The following is a 12,238-nucleotide window of genomic DNA, read 5'->3' as shown; positions in this document are numbered from 1 at the left end:
CTTTGAGTTACTGGTCAGTTCTACCCACAGACATCTCACCAAGGTCCTTGGAGGGACCATGGCAGGTCACAATCACCAGGCCATCAGGCAAGTGGAGGTGCATCACCCATTTGCCACAAATTGTACCTGTTCTTGAGTCCTTCCTTGGATAAAAACATGCATAATGACATCTAACATTTTTTGCAGGTCTGCAGCTTGTAGAATTTCTGTATTTAAGTAAATTTAACTGGAATTTATTTACTTTTACTTTTTTTATTTGGGTGTGAAAATCCCTCATATATCTTGCACAACTGTACAAATAACATTTATGTCCATTTTAGGCATAAACATGGTTATCGTCACACTGGGTGCTATCAAAGATTTTATTTACAAAACAATTACTAAAATGCCTGTTGTCATATTTCCATTTATTTATTTCTTACCCATAGGGTAATAGGTCCACCATAATTGCTTGGTGCGTTTTATAATACAGAAGAAAAACTATGTTAATAAAAACTAACAAAACCTCACAAATAGCTACAAATCTGACGGAAAATGTCTAAGAAAAATTCTCCCCAAAATACAATACATTTTTCCACACATACACAGTACAGAATAACTTCAAAGGCACAGCTTTGAATTTTGCTTTTGTAGACGTATAGAGAATTATCACCACGTGAAGGAATTGAGAGAACAGTTTCATACCTGTCAATAGATAATTAAGCAAATAATCATGTTTGCATTTTCATTTTCTTTATATAATTGCTTCATATCATCGTATTTAACATATGTGGCTCTGAATCCAAAATCTTCCCAGTCCCCAAGTCCCTTCTTACCTTGTCATTACTGACCAGAGAAGTTATATTTTTCCAGATTGTGCAAACTCAACACGAATACATATATAATAAGAACAATAGTCAACTTAAGGCAGTGTATAATTCATTGCTACATGTCTTTTCTTCTCTTTTGTAAAGATCAAACTTACTGGATCAACAGAAAGGTGCATCAATATACAAAGTTAGGTGTAAACTGAAACCTACAGCAACACGTGTCCTTTTAAGGAACCCGACAGAGGAATTGATATGAGTAAGCGATGACTTGGCAGAATGGTTTTTAAGGAATGCATTAGGAGTTTAAAAGAAGAACAGATGACCGAGTTTTGCTGAGGGTGAATTTCCTGACTTTAATTCAAATTATAAATAGGTCCTTTTTCAGTACTTTTTCTTGTAAGACTCATTAACATTTGTCAATAAGAGAGGGGGTAAAAATGGCCCACTCAAACTGAGAGCACACAGGGTTGGCCCAGAATTTAAAAAGGCACAGATCAGCCCAAAAAGTGGTCTAGAACAGCACAGAAGTATTTTTCGGCTACAGGAAAATTCAGTCATACTGGTCTGCAATCTGCCCACCTTAGGAACTACATTTATCTGCCCGGGATCTTTTCCATTTTCACCTCCCTTGAAGAATGTCCATGAAAAGTCCAACATGGCATGAAGTTTTTATAACTCTTCTGAGTGTGTGGGCTTAGCTGATACCAGTCACCTTCATTTAGCCCAGCCTGTGGTGGCTTCCCCATTGATGTAGGCAAAGCCGGGAAAGTGTTGCATGTGCTCGTACTCAGAATTCCTGCGTGTTGTCAAGGGAGTGTACATGTCACTGGAATTCCCGTATCTCGTGGAGTGCATGGAGGAGCTCGTGTAGCAGGAGTTGGCAGCTGGGACCTCTGGCCAGCGCGGAGTCACTGGTGTGGGATGCAGCCTGGGAGTACTACTCATCAAACAGGGCTCCATTCTTGATGTTGGGCCGTTGAAAGGGTACTGCAATTAAAAAAAAAATGAAATGGAAGAATCATCTGCCACATACTTCATTTTAAAATAAGGGCTGGTGGTGTCACAATTCTGTGTTTAAGAAAGCCAAAAGCATATGAATTAACAGCTACCCAACAACAAGGTATCATACTGAAGGTGAAATATCAGATAACCAGTGTCTGCTGTAAACCAAAGTTTCAGGGAAACTGATTTTAAATACTGAATTTATTTATCAAAGTGCTAGGTGTATCTGGGAGGAGAAAAATAAATTGATTTAATTTAATTTTTTTTCTCCCACTTTTACTCAAAAACTTGCTATTTACTAAAAACCAGAAAACAGAATGTCCCTACACTTCCTCACTCAAGTGAGTTTTGAGGGAGGGAGGGAAGCAAAAGAATCTATTTCTGGGAAGGTACCTTCCCTTTAAAGTATTCACAAGACATTGTGACAGTTTCTGCAGGAAAATGGCGTGGTCTGACTCCAGAGCCAGCAGCTAGTTGGAGAACTTATGGAAAGAGGCAGGCAAGAGAAGAATCCTTCTAGTCCCCAGCTGTTCACAGTGACACTTGGAAACTAGAAATCCAAGAAGTTTGACAAATGGCTTCCACTAAGGAAGGGCAAGATAGGAAGGAAAACAGAACAGCTTTTGCCCTCTGTAGCTAGCCACAGGCTGCCCAGCAAGAGAGAGCAAATTTTGCTAATTAGGCCTTGCTTAGCATGTATTTATATTATTGCCTGTCCTGCAGGAGCAGATCATCTGTGTGCTGTGTCTGAGGAACTCCCTGTCCTATCCCCATTATCAATGTGCATCACAGAGATGGTGAGGATCCCTGTTACTCTTGGCCAGCCATGTATCTTCAGAGCTTCTACAATTTACATCTTTGTACCTTTTCTGCAAAAAGTGTCACATTTAAAATTTCCATATCGTGGATTGTTTGACACTGCAGTATTTCTTTAACTAAAAAGCTGTCACCAGAGTAGGACTATCACTTCTGATGCTTACAAACCTTAGAAGCTGCATGCCAAAGCTTTCTATGGCTGCAAAACCCCTTCCACATACTTTGGAGGCTTATGGAGAGAGCAGCTGGAGTAGGTGTTTCTAGGAGGGAGTTAGCAGAGATTCCCGAGGGGTCTCATTACATTACTCCCCTGTGGACAGACCCGGGGTTAATTAGTTGCATAAGCAACTGTTACGTAAGCCCAAGGCAATTGCCGGAGTGTCTCCATGAGGAGTTTGTGCTGTCTCCCTTCAGACCACAGCCAGGAAGGCAGCCCAGCCTTGGCAAACGTATTTGAACAGTTCACGAGCCTCAGGCAGCTCAGAGCTACACGCTGGCCACTCTTGTCTAGAGAGGAGAAAAAGAAAACTTTCTGACCAACGTACTGTAGTTAGTGATTTAGCACATCCCTGTGTGTCCTGGAGAGACAGGCCAGTAGGCAGACGAGAGGGAAGACATCAAAGGTATTATCTAGCCTCTACTTCCCATCACCACACAGGCTGAATCTACCTGTGCCATTACAGCTGCTGAAACAGGCTGTTTAACTGCACCACCACCCTGGAACATCGACATTTCAACACTGTTCTGCTAATCCAGTTGCCAGAAAAAGCTGTCCTGGCAACACTTACAACAGGTCTATACAACACTATCTAAATTTCCATTTTCACCCCAGAGAAAGTTTTTTTCAGTAGGAAAGTTTAGCAGAGCTTACATACTGAGTGTAAAAAGCCTTATATTCCTTTGAAGGAGAATCAGGTTTTCAGACTTGGTGGCTTTCCAAAAGCTTTCATTGAAGACGAGAACTTTCAATGATCAGCAATGATGAATCTCAAGCTTTGAAGCAATGTGTCGCCCAAGCTAAAAACTTTCCTCTTTGTCTTCAGTAGTGTTTTGCTTGATACCAGTTATGGTGGTCTTTGCCTTTATTACCCATTGATCTGTACTTGAAATCACTGTAGATTCTTGTACTAAAGAGTGTACTTAAACCAGGGTTACCCTAGACTTCTGCCGTAATACACCAGTGATTCTCTCTTGTCTTCTTCCCAGTGAGATAATGAATCTATTCTGTTGTTAACCATAACAGAAGTCTTTGCCCTCCTGACTCAGTGCAATTTTCCTTTGAGGTTTTGAAACTAAAGTTGTGACTTCTAACAGGGGAATTACATGCTTTCATATCCCTTACAAATGCCAAGAGAAATCCCTGTCTTCAGCCAGGATAATTTGCTATTTGAAAATCTGTAGACTGCAAAAATATCCACCTATCATCAAGAAGAAGAGAAGGAACTCTGGGAATATTGTGGTGGGTCTCCTTGTTGTACACAGCAGCATGTGGGGAAGCCACATTGTCTTTTTGGTCATTTGGAACCACAAAACTTGTGCCACTGAGTGAATGAAATCTTGGCTCCCAGAATGAACTTCAGGATGCACTGGGGAAAGAAAGATCTTCCTCCTCCAATGTGCAGCCCAGAGGCCATGCTTAGGCTTTCTGAGAAGGCAGGGGAATGGCTGTGCATGAGGGGACAGGATACAGTGTGCTGCTTTTCCTTTTCATCAACTGCACCCAATGCAGCTGTGTTTATGAATGTGTCATGAATGTAAAAAGAGTAATGGCTTGAAAATAACATGGACTCTAAATATCCAGTATTTTACAATAAATTCTGTTATGACTGAATGCAAGATGGAAAGTTTTGTAACGGTAGGTCAGCTAATCACAAATGACTCAGTGGCTTCTTTTTCCCTACAGTGAAGAGACTATTGAAAGACAATATTTTTAAAGTACTCATTGGCCCCTGCCTGACTATTAACTCACCCAGTGAAGCATCTATTCAGCCTTGTTGGAGTGTCCAAAGCAGAGCCATCTGGGCGGATGCCTGCCCATGCTGCCTGAATCACCTTTCACACTCTACATCCGGTTCAATGAAGAGTGCTTAAGCTGAACTCAAAACACTGGGGCCTAGTGATCTTTGCCAGATATAAAAGCGACATTTGTTGGAGGACCCTTGACAGGAAATTACCATTTTCTGGGTTGACTCACACTTGTTAATACTGCTGCCATTAGACCTAGACAAGAAGTCCTTTAAGCCTGTGAGACTTTGAGCAGATTATTGTTAAGGCCTTGCCCAAAAAAGTAAAATTAATTCAATTTCTTTTAGTATTATTTTAGAAAATACAGTGTTGAAGAAAATACTATGAAGTGAAGGCTGAGTTTCTGCAGCGAAAGGATGGAGAATAATCTCTTTATCCTTATTTTCAACTCACCAACCACTTATACATGGAAGTGAAAGGTTTCAATGTCCAAACAGCAAAATATTTTCCTTATGAATGTGGCTCTGACTTTGTATTGTATTAGTTCCCACTTTCGCTGGATGTTATATTCATGTTGCATGTTAGCCACTACTTTAGGATTTGCAAATAACACACACCAGAAACTACTGAATTGTGGAGAGCTGCCCATAAATTAATTTCACTTAAATCTTATAAAATGACATAATTGAAACTATTGATTAATTGCATCTTTATAACCTTTAATCTGACCCTTTTCTCCACAAACTGAACCTTATTGAATCTGTTAATTAAGCTGAGTGAAACTTTGAAGTCCATCTAAGTGATTTTGGTACTTTTGGGAGTGGCATTTGGAGCCTTTGGAAAATGCTATTTGTAATTATCTCAAAAGAAGTTTAGACATCTGTTTCCTGTTGCATTCAATACATAATTACTTCAATTACATGCTAACAGTCTCAAGGCCCTTATGAAGCCATGCAGTTGGGAACAATGACTTTTGCTGCATGGGTGGGATTTGGGCAGTATTTTTGTCTTTCTGTCATTACCAGCTGTTTGATGACAGAGTGGTTATTGGGGAGGGTGTTATTCTTACTGCATTGGTATAGTCATGAGTTTATAATGTGTGTGTGCTGGAGGATTGAGAACTTTTTCCCATCTTTTTTTTTTTTTTTTTTTTTCCAAAATAGTTGAGCCAAAACAACACGAATGGACACGAAAGCATGGGCTCTGTCTGAGAGATTTCCTTGGCTCCCCCACTGCCACAAAAAGAGTTACTACTGTCTTCCAGCACTGCTTCTAGCAAATCCTGCTGCAGAGGTATATGAAGGGAAGACATGGTTTAGTGGAATTGTGGCATGCAGTATTTTACAAAAAACTGAGTAGAGCTGCATGCTGCACCCTGGGAAGTTATATGAGACCACTGCACTCCCCAGAGCAGTTCAGGAGAGTGAGACACCAAACATGTCACTATAAGACATGAAACGAACCACACGCACACCATCAGGTCGTCAGGGCAAAAAAAGGGAAGTTTATTTTTCAACTTTGACTTATATAGATTTTGGACAATGACCAGGGATTAGACAATGAGATTGCCACCTCTCCAATCCCACTGGTCAAACTAGAAGTCCATTAATTGTCCCTCCTCAATAGAGAAATGTAAGTATCACTTTGCTTACCTGAAAATCTGTGAGAAACTCCACTACAAAAATGCAAACATTAGAAGGCTGAAAAAGATCAGGGTGACACAAACACTGCTTAAATTTCCTTTAACTATGGCCCAAACACTGTGCTCTGGGCCTCTGAGAAGTGCAGATCTGATCTACTGCTTAACAGCAGATTGTGCTGCTGTAGAATTTTCCAGAGTGATTTGTTCTGTCCAGGCCATGGAAATAAACTCTGATCTTCATAAATGCAGCTTGAAGGCAGCATAAACAAACAAATAAATAAATAAATAGATTCATTCATGTGTTTAAGGTAGAACCTGCATGGTACAAAAGGACAAAACATTGCTATGCTACTTCTATAGCTCTCTGTCACCTGAGATCAACTGTTTGGAGATGGTTGTTGCATTTTGGAAGTGGCAAAGGAGAAAAGGTAAAATGAGGCTTTGTTTAGTGTTTAGTGTGGCATCTAGGAGGGATTCTCCAATCTAGGTGGCTGATCTGGCAGCTTCGTGACTGAGTCCCTCCTGCCTACTCTGAGATCAGGTTTGCACAGAAAGGCTGGAGGGGAGCTCCAGCTCCATCAGGTTCCCCACTCAGCACAACTAAGAGAACAGGACATTCACACCCTCCTCAGACTACACCTGCCCTGCAGACCTTGGACAACTCCTGTGCACAGAGCACCTGTCACAACAGAAACTAAAGAGATGATAACACTTAATTCTGCAAGTGAGATGGTGAGGGAGGAGGTGAGGAAGGAATGATGAAGATCTACCATGTTTTGAATGGTGAGAATAGATAAACGGGGAATGAATATTCACTATTCCTCATCACCCAAAAAACCTTAGGGCACCCAATGCAATTATGAGATAACAGACATAAAATTAACAAGAGAATGAGTGTTTCATGCAACCCCTGACAAAGTCTGTATGTACAAAAAAGCTCAAAGACAGGGTAATGGAGAGTGGTTTGCAACAAAAGACATCATTCCAACTGCTGCTTCCTACTCAGGATATCCCTAGGTCAGCTCTTGACAAAGTCATCATAGCTACACTGGTGAAAGGGTCCCCTTCTACTCACCCTACTTCTAAGACTTTTTCCTCCACACGTTTCTGGTTGTTGCTAGAGATAAGACCTGGATAACTGAAGCTACAGTGTGATTAACTACAACTACACATTAGGGTACTTATAGTTAAAGAGGTGCATCTTTGTATGTTACCAGATACGTTAACATGTATACTGCTGCAGATTTCTCTAGCTTTTCTTCCTACTAAAAGTGTTAGCCTTGAAATTTACCAAGAAAAATTGCTGCAGCATGACTTAGTTTGTGTCTAAGGAAAAGGTAAAACTATGTGAATTGAAATACTTTGGATAGCCTGAAAGAGGATTAAGACCTGTCCAACCAGGATGAACATTGCATATAAAAGCTGTGCTCAGAAGTCAGTCAGGCCTACACTGTGGAGCTGGATCAGGTTCCGCTTTGTGAAGGTGTTGTAACTCTCTGCTAAACTCAACATAGGTTGATGAGACCTCTCGGAGGCTTTTAGATGGAGTTGTTGCCTATTTTCTACCCTGGCACCCAGTACCTAAAACTGCAGAAGCAGATGAAATAAAGAGCTGATGAAATAAAGTCTCAGTATAGATGTGTTTATGTACACACACACACACATACTAAACAGTCCCCTGCTATGTGATGGTGGAGCAGCATTGGAGTATTGTATGCACTCCTGCACTATGGCTTAGAGAATTAGGTGGTAACAGATTAATCTGTAGATCATTTTTCATTTGTCTGCCAGGCTCCTGGCCAGTAGGCCAAGTCAAGAAATGAGCAATCAGGCCTGGAATAACAAGTAAGGAGCTGTTCTGAGAATTATTCACAGATGGTGAGGGAAGAAAAAATTCAGATTAAGACCAAGGTTTGAACAGACTGTTCCTGTCATCAAAAAGATCAGTGGGAATTAGCCTATAATGCCAGACCCCCCTCTGCACTATTTGAGAGCTATAAAGTAATAGTTAATAGTAAATAGCAAAATAGTAAATAGTAAAATATGTACGTCTATGTGACTTCTTCCCCAGCGCAGCCTCACTCTAAAGATTCCAATGACAAAACTCTTGAAGTAGCTGATAAAACCTGGAATGTGTCACTCTCTTCCACAGAAAGAGGTTGAATATGATGTTCTTCAAGACCAAAATAGTTATTAATAGCTCAGCTTAAACTCCACCGCAACTACATATCACCTGCTTTGGCTCAGACCCTTGTCTGGGACAAGGGCTCTCCCTGAATCCATGTTTGTAGAGAATTTACCACACACAGAGATGTTTGGGGGTTTTTCATTGGAGTTAATCCCTGGACACTGTCCTAAAGAGCATGGTAGAATAGTTGCTAAAGTTGAGCCAAAGTTCTGTATTTGGCCAGAATGTAGATTATAACAAAGAGTTCTTTTGAAAGTTATGGTCAATGCCTCCTCTTCCCAGCTGATTATACTCCCACAGCTCTGCACGTTGCAGCTCCTTTGGTTTCAGTATAGTAGCAGCTGTTGATATATTCATTGTAAATTTGTCTTTCTTTATTTTTGTTTTGCAACATCATGAGTTCTACTGCAACTGCTTGCAACATTTCTCCCTCACAAAGACCACTAGAAAAAGAAAAGTTCCCTAACATCTTATTAGGGACATTTTATGAACTTTTTTTTTTGTTAAAAGTAGCTAAGAAAGGGCTTATTATCAGGACAGGCATTTTAAAGATGCTAATCTAGCCTTAAAAAGACTGTCAGCAAATTCTATATCAAACTGTTGAAGACTTCTAGATAATTTTTCAGAAGTAAGGTTGTCAATACAGAACAGGAACAGGGTTTTTTTGGCTGTGTCCTGCTGTGCAATTCCATCTCAGTTTATAAGCAGCACGAGAAAGAACATGCCACATAGAAATTGAAATAATTTTCCTTTAAATTGTGATCATTAAAGCATAGCTGTTCTTCACATGTTTTCAGGACAGTTCAAAGACTAGCAAAAGAGGAAAAAATGATCTGACATCCGCACTTGTAGAGAGAGAGCCTACTACAGTATGAAAGATATTTGCCTGAGTTCAATGTTTACTACTGTTTGCATACAGCTTGTTAACCAGGATAAGAGTAAACTATAAATGTATTGATCTTGATTTGCTTTCCTTGTTTCTTGAGATAGCAGGGTAAGACCCATATTGCAAAATCGAGGAAAACAAACCTGTCCTAGGACACTGCACTAATATGTTCATTCACTTTCCTGCTGAAGGTAGAGCAGCTGCAAAAACCCTTAGACAAAGCCGACGTCTCACGTAGTCTGATGGACCAAGTTCTACACAAATGGGTGAGAAGTTGTAGCTTGTTCTTTCCATAAGCCAGGGAGCCACTGCTGAGCATGTTGGGTTTGTACAGATGTCAAAAAGCTTTAAGCAGATCAATACCATGATTCTTATCTTACAGCTAGGGAAAATGAAGCATAAAAGGAGAAATGACTCCTCTAAGGTCATGTGGCTGACTGATTCCAAAGACCAGAATGAGATGCAGCTTTTGTGTGCTCAGTTTCAAAGCACTATCAAATTCACATCTTTGCATCTGGTACGAAACTGTTGCAGTCCAGTGATGATCGTTAAGCGTGACAGTCCCTGATACACTTCTATAAATTTCCAGTAAAGGGTAAGTGGTGCCATGTGGGTGGAATACCCCAACATCATCACCTCCTCCCTGTATCTGCCCCTTGCTAATCTTCCAGCAGAGAGCCCAGAGAGCAGCTGCCCACACTGAGGAAGCACCTGCTGCAGGAGGCACTAAAGCCCTCCGACTGTGGCACTACTTTGGAACTTTTTCCAGATCTGATCTTCACATCTAATCTGTGCTGGCTCCTACTGGCTCAGTTTCATGAGGTGGAAGAGTTACTGATAAAATTTCTCAGCATTGTAGGAGGAAACTATAGGATACAGCTTAAACTACCTCTGCAGTGGTGTCCTAAAGTTATTCAAATTGTATGCAGAGCTCACTGCTTTGGCACATTCCTAAACATGAGTATCCTCAGAAGCAGAGACCCCACAAGAATTCACTATGGCCTCTTCATCTTCAGCTAAAAGAAAACACTTTTATTTCTTCTTAGGGATCTCTTCCTGCTCCCAACACCTAAAAATCATACAAGTAGTTATATTCGTTTTTGCTTTAGCTACTCCTTAAAACAGAAACACTTGCCATGATCCAGACTGCTGGATTTTAGAGTTAATACTTTATACTGACAATCTAAAACTACTTATGACCTCCACTAAAATTAAAAGATACCTAGGTAATATTAGAAAATTAAAAAAATAGGAGTCATCAATATCTAGACTGCTTATTGATTCAGACAGCTAGTATGCCGATAAATTTACAAACTGAATTATTTTAAATGTTATAACAACTATCACCAAGTAATAAATGCAGATTACCTGTGAAGAGCTTCTGTGGTAAGCTGAGTAGTGAAGTGGTCCAGAAATAGCAGTATCATGTGGTAAGGATGGATACTGACTCTGCATTGGATGGGGATGCTGGTTACTGTAGCTACCATAGTTGTAACTTCCTGTGTATCTAAAATACATCAAAAACCACTTTTAGTATGCACAATAATTTATTCCCACTAATCATTCCACGACTTTTGTGAAACATACCATTGTTTTTGTTTTTTTGGTTTGGTTGTTTTTTTTTTTAATAGGAGGATGATATTTTCAATCTTTTTGAAAAAGATATTTTCCAGCTCAGATGGGAAGGATATGCCACTAGTGAAAGTGTGTGTCCAGCACAACATCAAATAAAGAGCCCCAGCATGTTTCTGTGACTGATTTTAAACTGCGTACCCAGCTCTGCACTTTCTGAGGAGAAGGTGCCTTTCCCTTTTATTGTTATCTAATGCCATGTTCCCAGTAAATTGCTGTCCAGGCTGAGGAGGTATGGTAAACCCTGACTTGAAGAACTACAATGAGTTCAACTGTCTCCTTGTACTGCAGTCAGATGTTCCTTCATTGGGAGGGACAGAAGTGAATTAGTTTGAATCTGAAGCATACAATGTTCAGCTTTAGCACAGCCAACTCAATAAGGGAGTGGGATGTGAGGCTGAAGAACCTGTCTACTTTCTTTGTTGTATCCCAGCCTCCTGTCTAGGGACATTGTGGGGCAAAGGAGGAAGCAGTTTCCTTAGCTATTGAGTCAGTGTTTGTTGGCCACCATTGTTTGAATCATTCACTAACAGAAGACGCATGGACACTTTTCTGCAATCTCCCCATTTTTGTGAACATGTGAACATCTGATCTTTGTTGTCTTTCAGAAAAGCAGATTCACCTAGATTAAAATGTTTCCTCAAATCACCAAAATCCAACACCAGAGGCAAGAGATTCCTGCAGAAACGACAAATTCTCATATATATACAGACATATATGTATAACATAGACACTGCCTTACTGTGCTCTGTTCCAAGTCTTGAATACTCTTAGCTCCCAAACCTCTGTCTGCTCTATTTCTGCTTGCACCTAACAGTCATAGTTCTGGATAAGAGAGATGTTCCCTTTCTCCTTATCCAGTTTTTCCCAGTAAGGGCTTAGCAGTGACAATCAAACAGATATCTAAACCTAATCACATCCAAGATGGAAGAAGGTGCAGGGTTCAAATTAACCTACTGATACCCTTTCAAATAGTTTAGAGTCTTTCGCACTGGGAAAACAGTTCTGCAAAGTTAATGAGTTTGCAACAAGACTGAGGAACACAGTAAAACCTTTTGAACCTCTTGCATCATGGCAGCACCTGGGCATTTGCTCATCTTGCCATTATTGTCTATTCCTTCTTCACCAAAATAGTTTGTGATTGGTTTTTTAGTTATGGATATCTGTGAGTTACGCACTGAATCACATGAGAATGGCACAGAAGGGCTGTTGCTTAATGAAAACAGCACTGAAAGCTTTAGCAAGTGTCTGAAGTTTTTCCAGATGAAATTATGTTACATACATTTTTACCTGTAATT

General features: G+C 40.2%; 1 protein-coding gene across 1 annotated transcript in view; it reads right to left on the bottom strand.

Annotated features, from left to right (window-relative positions):
• Positions 1-410: 410 nt before the first annotated feature.
• The window catches only part of RFX4 (regulatory factor X4), an 87,906-nt gene continuing 76,078 nt past the window's right edge, over positions 411-12,238 (bottom strand). Inside the window, exons 17-18 of the mRNA XM_066183978.1 lie at positions 10,677-10,815; positions 411-1,796 (exon numbers count right to left, since the gene is read on the bottom strand). Coding sequence (XP_066040075.1) covers positions 1,524-1,796; positions 10,677-10,815 — 412 coding nt within the window. The 3' untranslated portion in view covers positions 411-1,523. The remainder of the gene's footprint in view (positions 1,797-10,676; positions 10,816-12,238) is intronic.

Source organism: Chamaea fasciata, unplaced genomic scaffold, assembly GCF_029207755.1.
Source record: "Chamaea fasciata isolate MVZ Bird 193981 ecotype frontalis unplaced genomic scaffold, bChaFas1.0.hap1 SCAF_5, whole genome shotgun sequence".
Lineage (NCBI taxonomy): Eukaryota > Metazoa > Chordata > Aves > Passeriformes > Sylviidae > Chamaea > Chamaea fasciata.
This window is presented reverse-complemented; position numbering and strand designations above follow the sequence as displayed.